Source organism: Simochromis diagramma, unplaced genomic scaffold (genome assembly GCF_900408965.1).
Source record: "Simochromis diagramma unplaced genomic scaffold, fSimDia1.1 OVJJ01000822.1, whole genome shotgun sequence".
NCBI lineage: Eukaryota > Metazoa > Chordata > Actinopteri > Cichliformes > Cichlidae > Simochromis > Simochromis diagramma.
In genome coordinates, this window is record NW_024387520.1 from 3,783,486 (window position 1) to 3,809,326 (window position 25,841).

At 41.1% G+C, this 25,841-nt stretch overlaps 1 protein-coding gene across 2 annotated transcripts in view; it reads left to right on the plus strand.

Moving 5' to 3' along the window:
- Window positions 1-25,841, plus strand: part of LOC120725964 (protein RCC2-like) — a 296,282-nt gene that overhangs the window by 41,779 nt on the left and 228,662 nt on the right. For both annotated transcript variants that reach the window (XM_040019100.1, XM_040019099.1), the window contains exons 3-4: window positions 10,423-10,465; window positions 11,936-12,170. In XM_040019100.1, coding sequence (XP_039875034.1) covers window positions 10,423-10,465; window positions 11,936-12,170 — 278 coding nt within the window. The remainder of the gene's footprint in view (window positions 1-10,422; window positions 10,466-11,935; window positions 12,171-25,841) is intronic.

Sequence of the window (25,841 nt, forward strand, 5' to 3'; positions counted from 1 at the left end):
ACTAGGGAACCTTCCAGTACTCGCATCACACATATACACAGTAAATGTGTCTAAGAGTCATGGACTCGATGCTCACACAATGTGCTTTTGAGTACATACATATCATTTTATTGCTGCATATATCACCCCCATACTGAGACATCTGAAAAGAGAGCATGATCTATACCAAAACATTAATCATCATTCATTGTATGTTAATAAATTCAGAATTTCTCCATTTACCATGCGGACGTCCATGCGTGCTGGAAATGCAACCTTTCCAGAGCTCATAAATCACACACACTGAGTCATCTGACAAAGTACCCCAAACACAGGCTGAGGCGCTGCGATCCCTAGGGCACAAACACACGCCATCTAATGTGGCGGATTCAGAGCGGGGACCACAGTTTTCTCTCGCCCCTTGACTACACTCCACTGCCAACCCCCTAACAACAAGAACCATTCGTTGCGATATGAACAAATAACGAAATCAGAGGGGAATGTGGGGTGTCTGTGGCCTTCTCTGCAGTGGTTTTGGGTCCCACAAAGTACCCTCTCTGTCTCTGTCTTGCACTTGCTAGTTCACTCTGACTTTTTTCCTTGCTTATTCTAGGGGGTCAAGTCCGTGGGCAAACAACAACACTTACACCCAGCGGCTTGGTTAGTGTTGTGTTCAGCGAAGAACCGCTCCCTCTCATACTTTACCACAGGAAACATATAGAGTATAAACTGTTTTTAGAGCACTTGTTTTATGCAGAAGAACTTTGTTCTTCAAATATTTAGGCTAATACGGTGGTATTTCGCTTTAGAACACGAGGTGTGGAGGGTAACACGTTTGATAAAAGTATTTTAGATTATGTTATTCAGTCTTTAGATAAACTGCTCTAATCTGGAGGTTCAGGGAGATTACAAAGCAAAAGGGAAATCTTAGCAGATACAATAGCTTCTCCTCTCTACACCAGCTCAGATGAGGAGAAACAGATTAATCGGCTACCAACTTCTGAAAACCAGTAATAATGGGTACAATTCACATGTAAGACTGCTATTTGTGCATCTACATGCCAGATTAAATTATTTTTAGCCTCCAGGGAAAGGATCTCCATTGTGCTTCTCTTTATGCAAAATAATCATGTCCCTTTACCTTTTAGCAAAGTGGTCACATGATCTCTGTGCTTGCTTTATGCTTCAGATTAACAGATTAAAGGCTTTGTTGTAAGTGAAAAGACACAAACAGCTGCCCAATGAAAGTCGTCAAAAAAGGGTTCGAGTCAGTGTTACAGCTGCGATGTACTGTATACATTATGAAGGAGACCTTCTATTGTGCGATTAGGAAGATAATGTCATCAAATGTTAATGACCAGAGTATTTACAGTGTGCAAAACGAGTGCCCTCTGATATGCAAAGACACTTCCGCTGAGAACCTACTGTATATACGGAAAACTAGTGAAAAAATAGAGACGCGAGACGGTGCGGTGTAAAACAGACAGCATTATTTATCCCCTTTTTTCTTTTCTCTCATTTTCCTCCTTTTACCCCCCTTTGGGTCTCTGGATCCTTTCCCATCTCTCGTCTGTTGCCCAGGCCTATCCCTGGCTCCCTGGAGACAAGAGGACGAGTGGTTATTTCTGACTTTGGAAGATGGTCGTGACTAATTGATTCGACATCTGATGGAATGTGTGTAACGTCTCTTTTCCCCCCACTGCTCCAGCCTTGCCACTTGCTCAGATGAGCAGAAACCATTAATGTATTGTGCATATATTTATGTACTGTACGGCTGTGTTTGATATGAGAAATGTGTTTATGCCAGCACTGTCTGTGTTTCTCTGTAAAACCGTCATCGCCTTGTCCCTGGTAATCTAAATTATTACTGGACTGTTTGATGTTATACTTAGAGAAAAGAAATTCTGTATACCAGTCCATTCCCATTGGTCTTATAACAATGGAATATGTGGCTAACACTCAAAATACTCCCACTTATGTTATCTGTTAGATCACTTTGTATTGTTTTTACATGTTCTTGAGATGTTGAACCACATAAACACAAGTGATCCCAAAGGTGCTTTATTGTTTGGGAGGCATCTAATTCATTTATTGAAGTTTTGTTTTCTCTCTCTCACTCTGTCTCTCCCTACTGTCTTCCTGGCCCTCTGTCTGTGTCTTTCTGCTGTAGTTTTGGGTAGAGTCCAGACACCTAATGAGTTGACTCTGATGGGCTAAGTCCCACAGGTCTTGAAGCTTGGCAAGCTGATGTTGATGGCCACTCTAAGGTACCTAATAGATCTAATCATTTAGCTGATTGGTCCAAGTAATCAGTCTCTGGTGGGCACACAGGGGATGAACAATGGCCAGTTTCCACTCTGTTTCCTCAATAGGCTGGTAGGATGTGAGTAGGTACTGTTGTGTTGTGCACAGAAATGCTGGTGTATGTATTGTATGCTGAAGTCATGTGTTGATCTGTTAAAATGCTCCGGTGACTAAAAAGTTTGGGGTTGCTTTTGTTTTCTTTGCTCATCCAAAGTTTCTGTTTATGAGCCAAATATTTCATTTGATCTTGATGCCTAGAATATATAGTTGTCCTTCAAGCCCACATGAAGTAGATAATATTTTGCATGTAATTTTAATGATCAGTGTAAAGCATATTATAGTGTAACAGCATTTTACGTCTTCAAAGGCCTGCAACGCAAGATGCAATGAAGCTTCTTTTACGAGGAGGACACATTCAGTATATTGTCTGGATGTGGAGAAGGCCACTAGGGAATGATCAAGTGTGCATCCCATCGACCCGCATCCTCTTCCCCATTACCCTGACATTTCATCCCTACATTTAATTCCAGGCCTTTCTAAAGAGCAGGTAATAGTGCAGAGGGGTACAGGGACCCAGAATTAAGCAGTTTTACACCGAAGGGTAATTTGGTGTGATAAATGTGCCGTCGCTGGTAACTAATAATACATATTTTAAGTAGCAGCGGCACAGCTCTGCGGCCCAGTAAAGGTAGCATCATTATTAATGTGGGAGTCGCTGCGTGTTTTAGTCAGGGTTACGGCACCAAGGTCAGAGCTACGTTTCACTGAATTAAAAGCCATTTTGAGCTATGGCACTCCTAATCAACTCAGACCTAAAGGTGCATAGCTCAGTTATAATGAGGCACCAATGAATTTAAATAAACAGCAAGATCTAGTGATTTATAAAGGCAATGTGCTATCCTTATAGCTCGTTAGCCATGACGGATACTCTTTATTCTCTGGGCCTCTTTACCCACAGGACCCCAAGCTTTTAACCAAGTAATGTCTGCCTCTATTGTCAGCGGATACGCATTCGGTGCAGGACACTTATCCCCGTCATTATGAAAAGTGGAGATACAATACAAGAGTAATGGTAATGTATGCCATCCAAATAGGTGATTTTTCTCCTCCCCTCCTTCCGTTTTTTTGCGAATGTAAAAACTACCCCGGAGTTTTAGGCCCATGAATTCATCATCATATTTTCTCAAAGGGGTTTTCATATATCCTGAAAGGAAGCATAATCCTTGATAGTAGAAATGTTTTGCATTTAAAGGGGTGCTTCTCGTCAGGGAATTGATGGTGATGTTCGGGTGGGGGGGCTGAAGAGAAAGGAAAGTTCTAGTTTTAAAGTGATCACTTATATAAATTATAATATTTTCATGAGTGAAAGGAGTTAGTGGCTTATTTCAAGTACTTTGCAATAATACAAAGTTTTCCAGTCAATGTGCGCCATTAATATGCGGATTAGGAACTTTCTACAATAATGATGTTTAATACTCCCCATTCTCCACATTTTAGCAATTCGTTCTTAAGCATTTCCCTGTCTATTAGCAAGACCCTTCCCCCTTTTTTAAATTTTATTTTCAAACATTGATCTGGCCCATTGCAATCAAAGATACCTTGATTATCTTAATACAATGAGCCAGGGAGGATAGTTAGTACTTCAGCTGGGGCCAGAGGGGGCAGCGAGCCGTGCACATGTAGCCTCTGTGCTGCTCCTGTTGGAGCATGCCAAGGTATTTGCCACTTCATCAGGTTCTTTGTTGTCTGCCTCTCTTTTGTGTTTCCCTTTAAATATTTTTTTAAGCAAAGCCATGGCTACAGACTTCTTAATACATCTTATTCAGGGGCCTTTTTGAGAAATCAGCTGTTTGGTTGGTTTTCTTCATCTTTGACTCTGGTGTATCCTCGCCTTATGTCTAATACTTATCATTGTGCATTTTAATCTCCTAAAGATACATTTAATATGACAAGTGATTTAAAGACTGGCTTTTTACCAGTAAGAGTAACCGTTTCACCTGTGCATGAACATGAGCCTGATATGCCATGCACTTTTTTTATGTGCAGTACCTGAGGCCGGTCTGAATTTAAATTGACATGAAATATTTTCATTTTCCAAAGGACAAAAGTGTTGACTCGCCTCCAAAATACACTTGTTTGATTTCCCATGTGAACATAGTACACAGTGACACCCATAGCTTTCACCATTCAGAGACTCACTCACTCAGTCTCTCACTGTGCTCCGCATTTCAGAGTAATTTTCACTCCTGACACCACGGCTCTGCCTACCTGCCAATTTCTGCCTCGGTTCCTGAATGGGTGATTTGTAAAGCCATGTTCACCTCAACACTCAGAAGATTTACTCAGGAGTGAGCTTGCCAGGTATTTGAGCTGTCAGTTTGCTCTGTGTTCACAAACTTGCTGAAGGGAAAGTAATAGCCATACTCAGCCAGTTGACTCAGCCGGTTAAGTTGCTTTTTGAGATACAGTGGTATACATTTAGATTTCAGCTACTAATGCTGGCATTATTTAATTAGAATGAAGAACATTCGCTAGCTTTCTGACACATGAAGCTGATGATCTTTCTTTTTTTTTATCCAAAACAAAACATTACATGTAAATGCAAATGAGCTACCTTTAATCATTAAGTTAAATAAAAGCCTAAAAAACTGTTATCCAAACAATACCCATTTCTTTAGTGCTTGCATATATACAGTATGGCAGCTCAACTTGTATTGTTGATTTGCCTACATATCTTCCTGGCTTTTCTTTCCCTGCTTCTGCTCCTGCCTTTCCTTTCCACATGATTTGTAAACAAGATGTAGTTGTTTTTGGGGCTGGAGGTCGTTGATTTGTCTCCTTCTCCCCGTAGGTCATTAAGGTCACCATAGCCCCGAAAGCATCAAGCTTAGAAAATGAGAAGCCCGCTCGGCTCTCCCGCTGGCGACCGGGAGCACCCCTTGCCCGCGCCCGCCCTGATGATTAATGCCACCCCCGTCCAGCCACAAACCTTTCTGCCTCAGATAATGCCAGGCAGCAAGCGCGGCTGACACTTTTAATGTATAATTAAGTAGAAAAAGTCAGCACTGGCTATGCAAATTTTTTAAAATGATAAATGACGCTGTACAGCAGCAGGGATTGATTTGGTGTAAATGAAACTAATTAAGGAAATGTCAAACATAATTAATAAAACAGGTTTAAGCTGCAAAACATTGTCAATTGAATGAATGAGGAGGCATTGGCTCCCATTGTTCAGGCTTTATTTAGGTCTTGTGTTTAGCTTGTTCCCTGCTCCAGAATGCTCTCTCCCCTCCTCACTCCCTCCGCCACCAATTCCCTGAGAGGGGGAAAATAAATTTGCTTGTCTCTCCACTGACTGTAGAAATTAATTGCTGAAATCTTGTCCCATCCAAGTGTTACATTCACACGCAGGACATTAACATAACTAATTTGAAAGAGCTCAAATGACTGCATAATGGAGCTCCGTCACCATGCATGACAGTCGCTGGTCATACCAAATTAGCTTGGCTTTATAATTGAAAAATTTCCCCCTCCTTTCTTATTTTTACATCATCTTCCCTCCACTTTTTACACATACTTTTTCACGTCTTCCTTGCTCCCTGCCCTCCTGTCGTATCTTTCCTTCTTGTTCAGTTTTCCTGATAAGAACAAAGGTTTTATAATTTACAAAAAGAGTGCTTGACCTATAATTAGAGAAGAGGAGTGAGGGGAGAGGAGGGGGAGTACCAAGTGGTGGCGGCAGAGTCAGATCCTTAGTCCTGGTAATGATGCTGGAGACCTTGTGGCCCCCAGGGAGGCAGAAGAATAATGGGATGGGCTATTTTTATGGGGGAGCAAAGCAATGGGCCACCAGCCGCTGGGATGCCGGTGCCTGCGTATGGTGCAGAGCAGCAGGGGCTAGCAAGGGGCTAGTGGGGGGCAAAGGAGGGTGAATACTCAACCTGCCAGATTGCCCGCTCTCAGCCCAGCCCATCAGTTCTGTTTGTCAGCCTGATGCACCGCTGTCGGCCTCCGTGCCCCCATGCCAGCCACAGACAGAGAGAATGTATGTGTGGGTGGCTGGGTGGGTTAGGGTGGGGGTGAAAACATCTGCCACTCAGAGGAGAACAGAGGGCTTAAAGATACAAGGTGAGGGACATAAAACAGTAAAGAGATGCATTTTCCTGAGCACGTGTATTAATTATGAAGACCTGGATTTAAATACTACTTTGCAAAGACATTTTTTAGCCTTTGAAACGGGTTGGAAGAAGCACTCTGCATATGAAAGGATCAGACTGAAACTGTTAAACTAACCAAATAATCAACTTTTATAATCTAAAGTTTTTCTGTTTTCTAAAACTAAAACACATTTTAGATGTAGATACTTTTTAGTGTTGTTTACTGTTTGACCCAAACCTGGTGATAACAGATATCTTTAATAATGCGCCTGTGTGCCGAACAACACAGCAGACCTACAGCTGCCAATATTTTTTTGTGCTTCGGTTCAACATACTCTAACCACTGCTATTTATCATACTCCCACGTTACAATTCTCAAGAGTTGGAGTAGCAAAAGAAACAAAAACAGAAAAACAAAAAGTACGAGAAGAAAAGGATACAATAAAACACAAAACTGCAAAATAAAATAGGCGCAGTCTTTATTCCCATTGCATTTTCACTCTCATCTTTATTTCATTATTCCACTAAGAATTCTTATCCCAGCTAAAAGTAAAGCTCGACTGTGTTTATATATATTTTTTTAAATACGTAAAAAGTTAAAGCTCTTCTGTAAACCCACAGACACTCAAGTGAAATATAGTTGATAAATTTTGCTTAAAGTTTCTGTATTGTTTTTGAAACTTGTAAGCAATAGATCCAGCAGTACAATATATGATAGTATATCATATATAAGATGGGAAATGACAGACCGGGCCACAGGTCTAACACAGGCAACCAGTCAAAATGATATATTTAGGATAAATTACAAGTTAACCGAACAAGCACATCTGTGGTAGAAAACCGAGGAGATTTCGAACTCATATATACATATATCTGTATAACCATATACAATATCCTTTGTGGCCTAGGATTAATGTAAAAACTAATATCATTTGTGGAGAAAAAAGGTGAGGTGAGACAAACAAATAGTTAGTTTTAGGTGTTTTAACATTTTATGATACGTTTTGTAACATCACAGTGTTAAAACTGCCATAATCCTAATATTCTCTCAAAACTAATATTTTACACTGGTGTTCAAAAAAGTGAAATATCCATTCACCGTCTTCTGCCACTTATCCAATTCAGGGCTGCACAGGCTGGAACCTATCCTAGGGCCAGAGACAGGACACAGCCAGGATAGGTGCAGTCCAGCTTTTGTCGCAGAAACCTGGATCAGCCAATTAAAATCTGTTCCCAAAATCAGTCTGAAATGCATAACATTATTGCATGTATGTGATGATTCATAAGATGAAATCAGCTGATACTGTGCTTCTAGCTACATGAGTATGCTCTGCAAGAGAGTAATCCGTTGCTTCCATGAGCATGTCAAGTTGTGGCAACAAACTTACACATCTTGCAGTCAGAAAGTTCAGAAACTGTTATTGTTGCACACACACTGACCTAACCTGCGTGTCGAGGATCATTGCTGATGATGAGCTTGCTCTCAGAAACTAAAGAGCAGTCTTGACTGGAAGAGTCTGCAGTCTCTGCCATGAGAACTTGTCAGAAGCACGAGCAAGAGCATCATTTTCTTTGACATTCATAGGATTGTGCACTGTGAGTTTGTCCTCCAGGCTGTCAAAGCTGAGTTACACTGCAACATCTTAAAGCGTCTTAGGGAGAACATTCGCTACACACAACCTGAACTGTGGTGCATGTCAATAATAGCCTGCCGAAAAGGCACGTTTTAATTCATACACACATATTTTTCTATACTGCCATGTTAAATGTAACCCGTTTACACAAACACATAATTGAATTTTAAAATTAGACACTTAAAAGACAAAAACATATATATTGTATGTAAATGTAAATATTAATATACATATTAAAAATGTCTTCATAATAGTGACATTTCTAAGGCGAGTGGCTTTCCACCATAATGTATGAGCGAATGGTTAAATTACAGTATTTGTGTATTTAATGTAAATGATAAAACATTATATTATTATGGAACATATGCAGAAAACATAATAAAAAACATCATGCTTCATGTTTACTAGACTCATAATTGCTACAGTTATGTTTTATAAAAAACATAGAATGAGAGTCTAAAAAAAAAGATGCTATTTGAGGCAAAGGGAAATTCTCTTCTTTTAATTTTATGTATTGTTAAAACATGGTGGTTTAATTAATTTCATTTAATTAATTTTGTTTATATTATTAATGTGAACACTGACAATGTACATAGACCAGTACTGAGCAGCACTTCATAAATATTGTGGTTGGTCCATTGAACAGTATGTCCTGAATCTAGCTAGAGGAGGTAATTTCACATGAATTATTACCTAATGCACTTGAAAGGTTATAAAATGTCTGCATATTAAAAGTGCAGTTTATTTCTGCTGCCCAACTTGAATATAAAGTTACAGTCTATTTGTTGATTGCTTGATCTTAGTTTGTAGCAAACCAGCCAAAGTAGTGGAGCAGTTCTGCATTGTATGCTCGAGTAGCACATGAACACGTAGATGACTGCATAAATGATGATGTACATAATCATATTTGCAGCTAATTTCTCTAAACACATATCTGAATATTCAAAATCAGAATCTAGAAACTGGAAGCTTTGTGGGTTAATACTTTGGGTTGGTTTTGGGTGTGGGTGTACAGTTTGGAGTGGAGTGAAACTGAGGAACACAACTCTTTTTAAAATGTATCTAAATTCTAAACAGTGAGAGGCTCATGGAATAGGTAGTCAGTTATCCTTTATCCAGAAATCTGCTGGCCAAAACACTGGCTGTCACCTCCAGAGGTTGAATCAACAGATCTTCACCAATGATTTAATGAGACTGACTAGTAGAAAACTTTGATTCGTGTATGTGTACTGTATTCTGCAGAAAATCTACCCATAGTCTGAAGATGTAGTATTTTAACATCAGTCAAAGTAAAGAGAAGTGTGTGCTCTACAGTTGTTTGATTAGAAACTGGTTAATTAGGGACAATAGCTATGTATCAGTGCAACGTAGGTGCACAATAGGTGTTGTATTCTGGCAAAAGGAGCAATCCCTCAAATGTTTTGAACATTTTCCTCAAAGTTTCCCAAGTGATATTTCACTTTTCATGTTATTTTCTTTTTTCCCCACATTTGCCTGTGACTCTTTCATACAACCCGATCCTTAAAATGCCAAGGGTCACGTGTCAAACATATGCAGCACGGATTGCAATTTATTACCCCACATTTGCCTGATAATTTTTCTCTTTTGACAAGCTTAGGTAAATCATAAAGCCTACTCTATAATGTATGAGGGCTCCGCTGGCTTGATGAGTAAAGTCTGTTGCTATTGGCTGTTACCCCTGTGGTGTTTGAGTTCCCATAAGACCAATAAGACTTGTCTGTATTCTAGCGTGACTCGAATCACTGCAGGAACAGGTAAGGTCCAGGTATTTATAGTAACTATATGCAAATGGATGAGTGCCATGTTGGACTCTTAGTGCAGAGGTGACAGTTAAATACATGTACATAGAAGGAGAAATATATAGGCTTCGCCCTCTCTTTGAGACAAGTCTAATCAGTTAGGATTGCCTCCTCTCCTCATTTCATTTGAATATATTCAGCTTGGACTTATTCTAAGGAAGTGTCTCCCATGTATATTATTCCTTCCCGCTGAAGGCTCATTATTTTACAGCAGGGTGTGTGAGAGGCGGCCCCAGTCTCTGAACTCTCTGTCGAGGCTGTATTAATCAAACTTCACGCAGCGGGAAAGGGTCCACCCGCTGACATGGCACTGCTCACTCTACACTTGAGGACAAAAGGGAAAACACACAACCTGAGCCATTACTGTGAAACATCTGCAGCTTTTAAGCATTACCACTTGTCATTATTTCAACAGCAGTAGCCACATGCGAGTCCAAAGATTGTCTCAAAGAATTTGAAACGACCGTTGACGCGTTTCGGCCGACATGTCATATAATAACATTGTCCTCTTCTTCCTTTTCACTACAGTGGATAACAAGATCTTTGCATGGGGAAATGGCACCAGTGGACAGTAAGTAAATGTCAGAAGTAACGTTATCTGTCTTGCTTTGATGGTGTGTGAAGGATGAGGATGACTAGTGATACTTTGGGGAACTACTCATCTGTCTGTGAAGCTATCAGTTTGTTCTGCCCACTGGCCGTTCAAACGTCTTATTGTTTTCTGCCGGTGTACTGTATGGCTGTATATTAATCGGACGAAAGAGGCTAGCTGACAGACAAACAAACTCAGACATAGTTATAAACAAACAGAAGTTGTTTATCTTTTGATGAGCTTCCTTGTTAAAACTTCTCCAGCCAGGAGCCAGTCTGGCTCTAATGACATTTAAGGGCATGGGGACTACAGTGATTCAGTGGCCCTCAAGTACTCAAACAGCTGCATGGCAGACCTCAGAGAAATACATAAAAGGAACAAAGGCATCACTTCTCACTCTCTCATCATTTCCCATTGTCCCTTAGTCTCCTTCTCTCAATCTCCATTTCTCTGTCTGCGGTTCTCTCTCTACTGATGATGCTTTGACCTGTCTAAGCAGGTCGGGGCTCTCTAGTGGGGCGCTTATAGTTGGAGGAGCCTATAGTTGGAGTTCTGCAACACCCACTTGCAGAGCAAAGGGTGAGCATCTGTGTTACACAACTGGCACTCTGATATCTGAAAATTCCTCAGCTCTCCTGTGTGTCTCACTGGAGGCGAGAGAGGAGAAGAGTACGAGGGAGCTGTGTAAATTTAAACTGGCAAACTTTCTGATGGAAATAGCTGTGACCCCAGAGTGGTCTTGTCTTGAGTTGAAGCATTGTTGTAATCAATACAGGCTCTCGTGGGGATGACGGGCGAGGACCTTTCGTTCCCCGTTTGTGGAAATAATGGAGAAGACTGTTTGTTATTTTTCCCAGACATGCCGCAAACTAGCAGATATGGCCGGGGCATTGCAGGTTATGACGCTGGCTCAGGGAAACAAATACAAAGAGGAGCATTTTATCAAGAAGCAAACAGCAGAGCTCCGTTTGAAGCTGCTGGGAGCTCATAGGTCACAGGGGTGCTGGGGCTGCGTTTGACCAGCTCATCTTGAAACAGGGGCTTGGATGTTCTTTGTTCACTCGCACTAGGCATGCAGAAGCAGAAACGAGTCTCGGCTCTGGCCTGTGTAAAGTCATTTGTGCAGCTTCAAATTAAGTTGGGTTCAGCGATTTCCCCGGAATGTAAAACTGACCTCACTGAAACATGCTTATTAGGCGACTCTTGTTTGGTTAGAAGAAAAATAGCACAAAGGTAAAATTATAGTATCATTGTAGTAGTGCAAGTAAAAGCGATTTCTGGTGGTGTCTTTTGTTATGTTGCAATAAAATAGAAAGCACAAGGCAAAAACAGTGTTAAAGAAAATAAACTTTTAAAGTGTAAATAGCAGAATATAAAGAATATTGAATGATTGCAGAAGAAGAAAAAGCCTAAAGGTATTTTCTGTCTTATTTTCTTTTTTTTTCCTAGGCTGGGTAATGGAGAGAGGGCAGTAAAAAAACAGCCAGTCGAAGTCAAATTGCCACAGGAACTAAACGTCAGAGGAAGTCACCTAGATGGGAATTTTGCCAATGTAGTTGGCGTAGCCTGTGGAAGCCGACACTCCTTCATATGGACCGAAACTGGGCAGGTCTACAGTTTTGGGAACAACTTTTATGCTCAGCTAGGCTATGACTTCCAGAGGGCTGACTTCAAAGAGAACCAGGTATGAAGATTATGGTTTCTTTACAGTTATGCACAAATCGTTACCCAATCCATCACTACTCCCAGTGGCTTCTGATTATCTTAAAGTTGTTTGGGTCATATTTACATAAACGCAATATAGAAAAATGAAGAGCTGGGAAAGAAGGTTTAGGCTAACACAGCTAGGAATGTTGTGAAGCCTATTGGGCAAAAATCTAAGAAGTATTGAGAAGAAGAGTTTCAATCCAGAAAGAGGTTCACAGTGTTTGTGTAATTGCTCTCACTGATGGAAGAGGGAGCCAAAATTTACACACTGCAGATGCAAAATTAATATGATTTTTAATGACCCCTTTAAACATCCACACAGTCTCTTAGCTATAATATTAGTTTTTAATTCACTGTTGGGAGTAGGGGCAGGTCTACGTGATGGATACCTCAAGAGCCTGGATAGCTTCTTGTTAGTTGCCTCTCAAGCTTTGTCCTTACGTGGCTTACTATACAGTAGCATGCTGCTGAACCACACAAATCCTAAATTAAGTGCTGTGGAATTGAAATTGGCTCTCTTGTGAAGTGTTCCACTTGCATTGGAGCTTAATTTTGCCTACTCATATCATTTGATTCAGTCCCTCAGTCCCTCTTTTGCTCGCTGCAGCCCATCGCTCCCTCTTCCTTCTCATGCAAAATAAGCCCATTTACCACAATGTGGCAGTGTCTAGGTGAATGATTGCCACTCAGCACTTGATATATGGGTATGTGCTGCTGTGTGCATGTGTGCTGGATATATTATATTTCCAACAGATTCTCCCAGTATTTTGCAGCAACATTAGTGCGTTATACACTATGTGAAGCTCTTTAGGCTCATTTTCGTAATGAGTAGATTTAAAAATAGATTAATATGTTTGTACTTCATTCTACTCTATTACTTGGCCCAAATATTGTTGCCTGTTTTGTCATTACTGAAAGGCCGGCTTTTACAGTCAGTTGTTTAAGACAAACATCCAATAGAGAGGCCTTCCAGTTCATATGAGACAGGCCTCATACATGAGGGCAAAAGGTAGCCAGCCACCAAGCAGTGTGTCAAGGTTCATGGGCTTAAGCTCTTACCTCTCAATGACAAAGGCCATTTGGATCTGCATGACTGTTCCCACTTCTAAAATCTTGCTACTAAAGAAAAAACATGGGCCCCAGTGGTATGACTATCCCAGACTTATATGTTCATCTCTCTAGGCTTACTTGTGGCCTCTGATTGCCTCAGGTGGAGACCCAAACCTGGCCCTGTCCGTTACCACCCAGCTCCCACTTCTTTCATCCCTTTGCCTTTCTGTATACACTCTCCTTCTGAAGGACCAGACAGGCTGCTCCATCTTCAGCTGTCCTCCAGTCTCCTGACTATATGATACTGGCTATTGTTGTAAAGAATCTATAGGCTGGAACTGCCTGCTTCACCCCTAAGGCTCAGTTTCCCCTTTTTGTCTGAAATGGAGTGGTAGCAAAGCGCAGAGATCTAAGAAACACTATATTCTGTTCTTTATTGGCCCAGTGATAAGGTATTGGGATTCCGCTCACACCTGCGAGCCCTTTGTTCAGGCCCGCTATGGCGTTTCACCTGCACCAGACAAGGTTAGACAGATCGCCTATTTAATGGTTTGATTGACATTATTTTAATGTAACACCGTGGGGAGCGATACGTCTTTGAACAGAAAAGAAAGTTAATCTTATATTTCTCCAGGACACCCCCCCCCCCATTAGAACAATGACATTGTCATTTTCTTGGGATTTTGTTTGCACATAGGACATTCTGAGGTGCCTTATATAATACATTATAATAAAAACTTGCAGTAGGTATTGTGGTAGCTTTTTTTTAGTATCAAGCCTGCATCATATACCATACATCTACTTCTTTTTTTCCATTTATTGATTTTTTTCTCCCTCTGAACACTGCATAGCTTAGTTTCTAAGTAGGCTAACACCTTCTAGCTGAAAATGTACCAGTGTATTTCTACAAAAGTAAGCAAAAAGCGACCAGGGGAGCAAGAAAATAAACTCTGTTCCTAAGTGTGACACGTGTGCAGCTTGAGCTTGGCATGGCATCCGTGTTCAGCCTGGCTGCGCACAACTTGTTTGAATGTCATATTTATCCCTGTGTTTTGTCAGAAAATTAACTTCCTGTGAGTTTGCGGCAGAGCCGAGCATATGGCCACAGCTCTCTGGAGATGACAGCCTAGCGGAGCGGGAGCTCGCCGGTGCCGCTGCCCTGCTCTGGCGGCAGATGCTCCGGGCTTCTCCGCGATTAAGTGGAGATCATCACTGTTTTCTTTGAGCACCGCTGTGCCTTGTACTCTGAAGTGTTCAGTTAATCACTGCCTGCCTCCCTGCCTTTTCCACGCAAGCTGCCAAAGCACTCATTAAGTTTGAATCTCCCTCTTACTGCTTGCTTGCTCACCGGCTCGATATATTTTGTGACTGAATCTTAGCAGTCGCCCTTTCTGAGGGTTTGTTGCACCTGTTTACATGAAAGATTGTACAAAGGCAGTATTTTTTGTTTCAGTACTGTATGTGATTCCATCTCTAGCCATGGTTCATTTGTTGTGTATCTTGTGTATATAAGAAAAAGCCACTCTATAAGTTACCGAATGTTTCCTTTAGCTTGTGAATACCGATGTGTTCCGTTTTTCCCCTAAGTGCCAAAATACTTCCTTCACAGGCCTCTGAGGGAAGTGAAGTCTGTTCCACAGTTGTGTTTTTTCTCATTGAGAAACACTGATAGTCACATTTACAGCTGTAAAACACGACTCTGTTATTCACTGAGTATGTTGAATGTATAGAATCAGAGCGCAGGTATAATGTAAGTCATAACATTAAAATAAAATAAAAAAACTGAGCATTTGCTAACTCCCACCGCCTCCCAGGCCAAGTATCTCACATCCAGTTGTGTTGCATCTCCTACACAAACAGCCATGTATTGTTATTGTGAAACATTGTGACACGCTTTAACCCTGATTGATCTTGATCTCCGACACAAATAATAATGTGATTACAGGCTTTTCTCTGCCTCTGTCTTCGCTGCAGTGGAAAATAACATTAGGACTATCCTTTCATGTTAATCGCCTTGGTTGGAAGTATACCTCAGTGCACCAATAGGCCTCAGTAATGCCTCCTTTCTTCTAAAAAAACCCATCCAAAATAACCTATTTGCAGCACACCCACACGCACGTTGCTTAGCTCTGTAACACTGTTATTCTGCACCAATCAAAGCCTGGCTTGCTTTTCCTGGTGCGGTGATCATTCCCCCCACAATAGCGGGATGGCATTACTGCGCTTTTGAAAGCATTTGCATGGCAAAGCAATAACATGCACCTTGTAAATAAAGGAATTGATCCTGTTCATCTCAGGTTGGATTTCCTGGATAAAGCTGTGGAAAATGGATCCCTGTATCGTATCGCGTCAATATACACACTCTGTTTCCTCATCCTCAAGTTTACTCTGCAGTAGGAATCTTCTTCTTAATCTCGTCTGTCAGGCTGTCAGGCAGACACAGAGAAATGTTTGCGATTCCCTCTGCTACACTGGTTACTTGGCAGACAGCTGATTAGTGCCAGTTTGCCTCGTTCCCAGTATGCAGATACCCAGATAGAAAGCTGGCCCCATTCATTGAGTCCAAGTACCAAAATAGCAATTGCTGTTCTCAATCAACTATGAAGAAATGGGTTTGCATTGTTGGAAGAGGTTGATTTGAGACTTTTTGAAGAGGCTCTTGAAATTACTTTCAAATCAGCCCGAGCTGATAGACAGCTGGTCGAGCATCATGCTGCTGTGTGCGGTCAGCAATAAAGAATAATGTTGTTTTTTTCTTTTCTTTCTTTTCTTTTTTTAAAATCATAACTCATACTATATGAGCATTACGCCTTTGCACCCTCTGGGCCCGCGCATTGTTATTCGTCACAATAGACGTTTATCTCCTCTACTTAGATTTAAATGTATTCACAACTGTACAAATTGCCACTGTGCTCTTGGCAAGGTACAACTAATTTTTAGACGAGGAAATTCCTTGTCAGGAGCAGCCAAGGGAGAAGGTGTCAGATTGATACCAGAAGTACACTAACGGCTGTGCGGGAGCATAAGCGTTTGCTGCGCTTCGGTGGCGGTGCGTTTGATTTCAACACTGACCACCAGTGATGCCAACCCTGTAGTCCTTATATGAGCTGCCTCTTGAGACATAAACATAGACAGCCCTCCCCCACATCTCACTCAAACTGATGCTGCTGAAGTAAAGAGACAGAGAGAGGAAGAAAGTGAGACACTGCCAGACAATAAAGCCGTTGTAGAGTATATACTTTACTTGCTTGCCTATTGTTACACTGCGGTAAGTGGGAACTCAGTGTGGGTGTACAGTGACCTCAGCTACTCTACCCATCTCCCCTAGGAGGACCTCAAAGGGCACTCGTTCAGTTCCTTATTGCACGCCCTGGGCTTTGCTGCAAAATGAGAGACAACAAAGAAAAAAGAAAAAAGAAAAAGAAAGGGAACCGAGGGAGGTAGTCTCAACTTTACAGGAAGGCTAACCTGTGCCTTTGGAAATCCTGCATCTTTTTAAAAGTGCCTATCTTCCTGACTCTTAACGGTATCTGACAGAGTTTTTCGGGGCTGGAAGTGCTCAGTGGGATGACTTCTGTTGCACTCTGGAAATATTCTTTTTACCATAAGATGTTATGCAAAGCTTACCCTTAAAATGTGTATTGTTTTCTCAGTGTGAATGAGAGGATATGGTGTTTGTGACCTTGTTTCAGTTTGAATCATGTGCCCTGCTGTTTCCCCAATATGCCCCTAGTGTATGTAATGCTGAAAGCACATTTAGTATCAATAATTCTGTACATTTCCTTCTGGAAAACTAATTCTCATAATAGGATTTTGTCAATGTGATTTGAATAATGATCTCAAAACATCCCATTTTAGGCTACTTAACTAAATAGAATATTACTGATTGCAATACTTATCCATGGTAGGGGTTTTGGTAACCTTCTTTTCTGTTTCTTGCCAACAGCCAATTTTCTCTCAATTAAAGCATGATATTAGCACTCAGTAGGGCATAAACAGAAATAACCGTACACTGCTGAATATCACGCCTTGATTATGAGCTTAAGAGTGGGTGTACAGATGGATTCTGTTTCTATACTCCTATTAGAGAGCTGCTGTTTATATGTGTGTGCATATGTGTCTGTGTCAGAGAAACGGAGAGGGAATCGCTGCCTGCATGTGCAGGAGTGTGTGTCTTTGGCAGCAGGAAAAGCTGGAAGTTTTCAGCTCTCTCCTGTTAAAACCTCTGGAAAGGGAGGGCAGAGGTAATAAAAGAAAAAAAAGAAAAAGTCACAGGTATAGTAAGAAGGAAAAGTGTATCGTTACATTGAGAGCCAGTCAGTGGCAATGCCAGTTGGCCAAAGTTAGCAGGAAGCTGTCCTAGTAAATGGCAGCAGCTGCTCGCAGTTCGAGAGAGCATGTCCCAGTCAGAGGAGAAAAGCGATGGCATCTACATTAATACTACCTTAATGGCCCATCTGGCGCTCCGTAGGGTCCCTGGCTGCGCCACCGACTCATAGGCGTTTGACAGGCAGTCTCCAGCGCACCAGACGCGCATGGCATGCCAAATGGCTGGGAGACGCCTCCGTGGCGCACAGATCTGTCAAACTCTCTGACGCTGTAGTCACACAGGCAAGGGAAGTTAAGGCAAGTTTTCACACGTGATTGGTTCTTGACATGGATGGGGAGAGGGAGGGGGCAGAAGGAGAATGACTGGCTTGTCTGTCTCTCTTTCCTCCACAGCCTCCTTAAATGCAAACACACATATGTGCACACTCACAGGGCATGCACACATAATCATTCACACCCTCACACGTATGCGCACGCTCTTCATACTAGATGCTAAGTTGCCATGACCAGATTAAACCTCAATGAGAAAGCCAGGTTAAGATTAGCCAGTGGTGGATTCACTGTGCTCTGATGGCAAATGGAGATAACAAATATTATTTTCGCTGCAAGTCACAGCCTCTCTCTGTAAACAAATGCTGGAACTAATTGCTTCATTGGAAGAAATTGTGGAAGGTCTTATCAAAACACCACAGGGGTTTCTGGCTATAATTGGCATAATTGGTTGACACAGCAGGCTGTAGTCCATGATGTGGCACAGTGATGCACTTTATGGGGAATGACTGATCATGGCTTTAGGACTATAGATTGCCCTTCTAGATACTTAAACATACGGTATGAGAAGTGGTTAGTTAACGTGCAAAAGCAGGACCTGCACGCTAAACGATTTTGTCATATCTTCACCTCAAGACTAAGCTTTATGCCATAAACCAAGAATATACAGTTTAAAGGGTTAATGGGAGACCTCAGTCCCTTTTACTAGTGGATGATGAATTCCAACTCTACCCCATGTGCTTGGCCTTTACATCAGCTCAGTTGAGCTGCACAATACTGACACAGTGGTTTCTGTGCGAGCAGGCCACATTCTGCATTACACACTCGCGCAGATCACTGCAGAAGTCTGTATCACATTGCTGCGGGGAAACTATGGCTTCTTTCTGTATGAGTAAACTGCACCAAAAAAAAGTACAGCTGAAGGTACTTTAAAATATTTGCCACCATTCTTTCTCACACTTTTTCTTAAGGACATTTAGAGAGATAGCAGCAGTTCAAAAATGGAACGGAAGGTTCTTTAGAAAATACATTTCAAATGGCTTATCCAGTAGGTAGCCCCAGAGGACACCTCAGGGATAAAACTTGGCAAGAAAGGAAGATAGAGGGGAAAAGAGTGGAATTGGAAAGAAGACACAGCCGTGACTAAAACAGTAGAAATATAAAGGGAAAAGGTATCCTCTTAACCTGCCGACGCCTCTTCAGAGGAATCACAGTGCTCCGTATCAGCATTCGCTCTCTGAACATTTTGCTGTGTTCTGTGTTTATAGGAAAAGCGTAGATCTGCTGATGTCTCTTGCCTGAGAGTGTCTCAACGTTAGGCAGCCAGTGCAGGTGATTTCAAAATTACTATCTTCCCGTCACACACTGTTCCAGTTTAGATTCGCTGTTTTATATTTTTTGTTACCAAGGTTGATCTTGTTTTTTTGTTTTTTTGTTTTCAAGTAAATCAGTGTATTGTGCGTGATTATAGTAAAAGCAGGAGTGGGTTGCATTTTCTGTCAGCTCAGCTCCATCTGTAACACACTGACCTTGAATTCTTCGTCTTTTTTACAAACATTCACTGAGACTCAAGGATGAACTGAGAGTCCATAACATTTACAGTGTCCAATAGGATCAAATGATGACGTAAAGGCATTTTGTACAGTGTGCAAAAGTCTTGGGCCACCTCTCACTTCGTTTTGCTTACAACGAGGCAGACTTTCCTGTAATGTTATAAAGTGGTCTTGAATAAAAGTTCTCTAGGTTTTCTGAAGGACTTTCAGTTTTGTCTTTGGATACTGACTGCTTTTTCAGTCATTTTCACACCATTCCTTGCACCTGACCATTGTCAGAAGAATGATTTTGTTTGTTAAGCCACTGACCTATGAATCATGCAAGCATAAAACGGCACCTTTTGTGCAGTTTTACTTGTATATACCCAGGTGATTGCAGAGCTGTAAGCCAAAAACTTCCCATATCATGGTATGGTGTGCCGTGTATCCTTAAAAAGTTGAGGAAACAGGACAAAGAGAGGACAAAAGAAGGAGTGGCAAACCTAAAAAAAAATATCTACAGCAGATGAACTGTATCAGTGACATGACATGAACATCCCAATTTCATGTCCTTAAGAGATAGGAAAACATCCATCAAAGATCGGACACAAAACCTGAGAGATGCATCAGAAGCTTCAGTTGATTCTGATCTACTGTTCATAGAAGCCTCAGGGCTGAGGCGTGGCAAATTACACAAAAACTAGACTGAAAATCAGTGGAAATGGGTCTTATGGAGTGATGCGTCATCAGAGAGTCAGGAGATTGATAGAAGAGTAAGCCTCTACAGCCATCTGTAAAACACGGTGGAGGCGCTGTAATGGTTTGGGAGTGCCAGCTTGTGGAGTTGGGGATCTTGTCAAAATTGAGGGAATTACAGAAAAGTACGGTCATATTTGCCTCCACAATGCAATACCATCTGGAAACATCTAATTGACAGTGGCTACATTTTTCAGCATGACAATGATCCCAAATACACTGCCAATGCAGTAAAAGCATGCATAGATAGAAGAACACACAACACTAGTCATGGATGATGTTGACGAGCAGTGGAACAAAAGGCAGCCAACATCCAAAGAAGAACTTTGAATGTCCTTCAAGAAGCCTGGAGAACTATTCCTGAAGGCTACTTAAAGAAATGACAAGAAAGCTGCCTAAGAGAGTTCAGGCTGTGTCGAAGAGTAAAAGTGGTCAAAGCAAATACTGACTTTGAAGCTCTGTAGAATTGCACAGTCTCAGGTTTTTCCTTATACATTATTTGTTTCAATAAATCACTGCACATATTTTTATTAGCAAAATATAAAGAAATGAGGGCTGATTCAAGATTTTTGTGGGGTACTGTATCCAAAAAGGTCAAAGGTCAATTCCCTTTAACATTAAAACATTCTGTAAAAACTCTTATTTTGGCGATTATTCAACAAACCGAGTTGATTGGGTAGCTGTTGCGTTGAATTTTGGAATTTGTTGCCCATATTTAAAGCACTGTCTACTCCCATAGCTACAGCATTGTGTAGACTGAGCTTTATTAGCCAAACGTAAGCACATTTAATACATTTTAGTAAAATTGCCAAAGTCTTTCCTTTATGGCAAACATGGATGTTAACTGCAACTTGACTGCTTGGCAGAGGCATATGACCATGAGGCAATAATTCCAGTCTTTTAAATGAACAAAGGACACAACTAGTAAAATTTATGGCAAGGATAAGTCGGCTGGACAACAGCTGCCAAGTTTTTGTGAGGGAAGGAGAGCGAGAGAGAGAGAGAGAGCAAGATGATGGCTGAGAGGAAAGAGGAGAAGAAAAAAGAAGAGTCAGCAAAATAGGTTTAGGGGCTTGCGAGAAAAGAGCATGAGGAACTCTTCAACTTTCACTCCCATTCCCAGATGTGTTGTAGGCAAGACATAGCCTTTGAAGAGCTTGTGGCAAAATAGGCAAAATATGAATATACACGCACTCCACTTTACCTCTTTCTCATCTCCTTCCTCTTTTCCTCTCCTCTTTTTTCCCCCTCTTTCATATACTCTCCACGTCTCCTTCTCTTTATCTTTCTCCCTGGGCATCTCCGTTCCTTAGTGGCAAACCCAGCTGCAGGGTTTCTGTGGTACTGTGAGTGAACCCTCACTGACTCCTTCACCAGGCAGCTGCACAGCACGCTAAAACACACACACGGTGTCTTACCCAAGTCTGTCCTGCTCACTTTTATTTGCTAAGTACATCACATTTGCATATGCGATAGGGTCAAAATGGAATATTTACTGCTTTTGTTATGCGATGTTTCGAAACAAAATTAAGTTTGAAAAACATTTCATTTCCAGCAGTGCTAAAAAGAACATGCCTTTTTCCTTTAACATGAAATGTATTGCAATCTTCTGTAATGCCACTAGAGGGAGCTTATATTATGCTGTGTTTCCCCCACACCAGGAGTTTGTTTCATAGTACTGTTGCTCAAGCAATGAGGCACAAAAAAAAAAAGGCTTTCAGATATTCCTCATTCTGCCCCTAAATAATTTTGCCAATTTTGCCGATGTAGAGATCACGGCCTCTCACCTACACAAGAGACAAAGGCAAGGTTTAGAAGTAGGGGTCTGCTTTCTTTCAAACAAATTCGATGATTACTTCTCACATGTTTTTGCGACCAGATATTTGCTGGTGGGAGGCTATGTGTGCGAGTGCAGAGGTGATAATTCTACTGTTGTTCAGAAGCTTGAGCGGGGGTGCGTAATGGCAATAAGACAGAGCGTGCCCAGGCGTGCTTTCAATCTGTTTCCCAAATGTAATGAGTCCGGGCATAACTCCGGTCATCCCAACTTGATCAAAAATGGGAGGAAACCTGCAAATGATTTATTATGTCCTGTAGAGATTCATCAGTTCCACATGTCAAAATGATGCTGAGCTGAAAATTAAAAGACATCTTCCGTCACCATTATTTTCTTAATATAGATGGAAAGTGGGAGCATGAAAGTAATTCAGTCAGCACAGTGAAGGAAATCAGATTTATATGCTTGTGTTTAGAGCATATTGCATTTTATTTGATCTCATTCCATCTGTATCTTCTTTTTAAAAAATTGTGATCATTAAATGTTGTACAATGATATAATCAACCTGAATACGAAAGATCACTAATACCGCTTTATTTCTAAATTGTTTTCAGAAATATTAATTCTAAAAAGTATCACACATTGATTTTGAATTTGGCTTCTTATCCTTAAAATATAGGTTGTTATCATGCTCATGCGTGCATAATTATCTCTACTTTCTGTGCTCTTTTGCCCTCTTGGATTTCATTAAACTGTAAAATACTAATGCATATTGCCACATAATCATATTTTTCTGTCCCTGTCCCTTCATAATAGAAATGGGGTGACACGACAGCATCTGAACTAGAGTCCCAGACTTGTCCTGCCGTAATGTTACACGATCTCAGCTCTCACGTAACTAAAACAGGCTTGGCCGATGGGATTCGCCATACTCTGCGCTTCTCCACTCCTCCTGGCCTTTTCCTGTGACAGGGCTGCCGATGATACAGATCCGCTGTGACATTTTACATTGTGCTTCCTAATTGCAGCAGCTGATAGTAGGATCGCTCACCATACAGCTGCATATTTTCTCTTTTATCCACCCTTTAGCTTTTTCTTTTTCCCTGTTGGGAGGTGCAAGTACACGGCGGTGTACTGTACTGACTAATTGCGTTGCTCACATGCTGCCTTATGTATGCATTTAGGTGTTTCGTAATCTTCTTGTATGTATGTAAAACTCTGTAAGTCAACTAAAACTTGAAGTTGAGTTTTTCTTATTTAAAAAAAACAAAAGTTTTTTGATCATGATTGAGCAACAGTGTTTATTGGCAAAAGTGTCGTCCGTTCTTTCTTTTGCTCTGGGTTTTTCTTTACTTCAAGTGTTTCCCACTGGCGGCGACTCCCGAACTGAAAGCCGGGATAAACCTGCGTGACAGATGCAGCTCTAATTATACAGTTGTTTTAAGACTGTCAGGTTGCCGCAAAGAGGGAGCCAGTCATTTGGGAAAATGAAGGAGGAGGGTTGTGAGTGGGAAGAGGGAGGTAGAGGGGGACAGTTTGATGGACGGACATTGTAACACCAGCATCTGGTGATAGCTGCAGCTGCCGTATCGTTTTCCCACCGCCAGCTTGCCAGCTAAATAAATATTGCCACGATCTGTCTTGTACTAGCAAGTGTAAATTACTTTAACACATCAATAACTAGTTTACAATGATGTTTTTTCCTGCCATTTCAGAACATATATTGATTTCACATTGCTGTTAAATGGCACAAGCATTGTTTCCTTCAGCCTGTACTTTGTTTTCCAGATAGACTCCTGGCAGGCATGGTAAAGCAAAACAAACAAACAAAAAATATCTACATCAATTATGGAGTCATTTTACTATCACTAAATATATATATCGATATTATATATTTATATTGTAATTGAATATTTATATATGGTGTCTATCATGATAAAAGTACCACTATTTGTCTGTTCGCATGAGAAATATGTACTTATGTGTCAGGTATAGATTTTGAGACTTTGTGCTTTAAATGCAGCGTTGAGTTTTGAACATCATGGTCTTGTTACTGATGTCATGCGTTTAGAGCGAAAACAAAACATTTCTCTGAAAAAATTTCCATCTGTTTTTTTTTTTTTTTCTTGCTTTGGTAAATAAAGCAGATTATAATTAGCACCGAAGACAAAGATCTTTAGAGCAGTGTTTCCAGTGCAGTTTTCCATTGTGTGTTTCAATAGATTCCTCAACAGTAGTAATTATGCGAGGAAAATGATTCACGCTATACATGATTTACACTGTACATTTCTTTGACAAAAATAGACAAAAGAGGAGAGATTGTTCAGGATGTACGTAGCTCTGTGTGAGTTTTCACTGCTGTTTTTGAGCAGGTGTGTACATGTGTGGCGTGAAGTGGGAGCGTGCACGTGTGTGCACCCATGAAGCGCAACTGCAGGCGCTCTCGCGCTTCTATATTGTCTATTTTCATTCGTATGGGTTCCTCCTCTCGAGGACAGATGTTGGGGGAAACCCACAAAATCAGAGCTGAAGCCGCACTATAATCACTGCGATTTTAATCAAGGTCTCGCATTGTGACCCACTTATTTTCTCACAGTGCTGATTGCACAGCAGTGCAGTGGCGACTAGCATTACAAAACTACAGCCTGTGATTAACCTTCACATCATATACATGTCCCCTAACCAAGATACAGCGAATCCTAATCCCAAAATTACACCCACTTGGACTGAAAAATCTCTCCCTTTGTCAAATCTGAATATTTTCATCCTTCATTCTCCCATTTTTATGTGAAAGACAGATGATACTTGCGTTCTGCATATGAGGAAATTGAGGTATGGCTGAGTGTATAATACCTAACTAATATATTTCAGTTGGACAATAATATGTTTATGCAAGCGTGCGAGCACAGTCTATGACCTAACTTTTTTTCCCTACACATTAAAAGTATACGATAATGTGATTCAAATGAACCTCACACATAATATTATAGGCTTTTGTGAGAATAAGGACATATTCCAACCTTCTTAGTCGTTTTCACCACTATTGTAATTTTCACATCAGTGATAATAAACCAGATTGATTATTCATTCTCATGCTTCAACACCATTTAATTGTGTAGCCAGAACACTCCAACTTCGGGGTCAGCAGGGCTCTCTCTTTCATTTACACAAAGGCACATCAACACGGATGCATACACCCACCCACCCACATGCAGACAGGCACACACACCAATTCAGAAATCTCTCTGTTTCCTTCTCTCCTTCACAGATGCTCTCAAAGGGCCCCCCGAAACATGCCCAGACTGGAATTTGCCAAAATATCCTTTCTCCTATCAAGCACACACTGTGCCCGATCTCAGTCCCATTGCACTTATTCCTCCAACATCTCAATTAATACCCCATTGGAGGCACAGCACCCCACAGAGCCTCAGAGGCTCACTGTGGTGGTGGGTTTTTCCTTGTAATGTTCACCACAGATGCTGAAGTGCTTTCATTTTAAACCACATTAGTGAACTACCTCAGTCTCAATCAACACCAACAGATGAAAGATGTACGTTTATGAGCAGTTGTCAGTTATTATATGCATGTGTGTGCCTCTGTTTGTTTGTTCGTGCCTGTCTTTGCTATATCAAAGCTTGAACACCTTTTTGAAGAGTGTCCATTGATAGTCTTTGTGTTGCGTGTCTATATATATATAGACTCTAATCTATCAGAATGGGAAGAGGAAAGAAAATCTATTTATTGTCTTGTCCTCTGGTGTTATGTGTTGACAAATTTGATGTGCTAAAAATACTGACGGCTTCCATCCGACTGACAGGCATACAACCTATATCTTACAATGCTCTGTTGTCTCTCTCTTCTCGAGCTGGCTGTTCCTCCTGTTCAGTAGCTAATGGATTTTCATGGTTTCCAGGGTCTGTTCCAGAAATGTTCT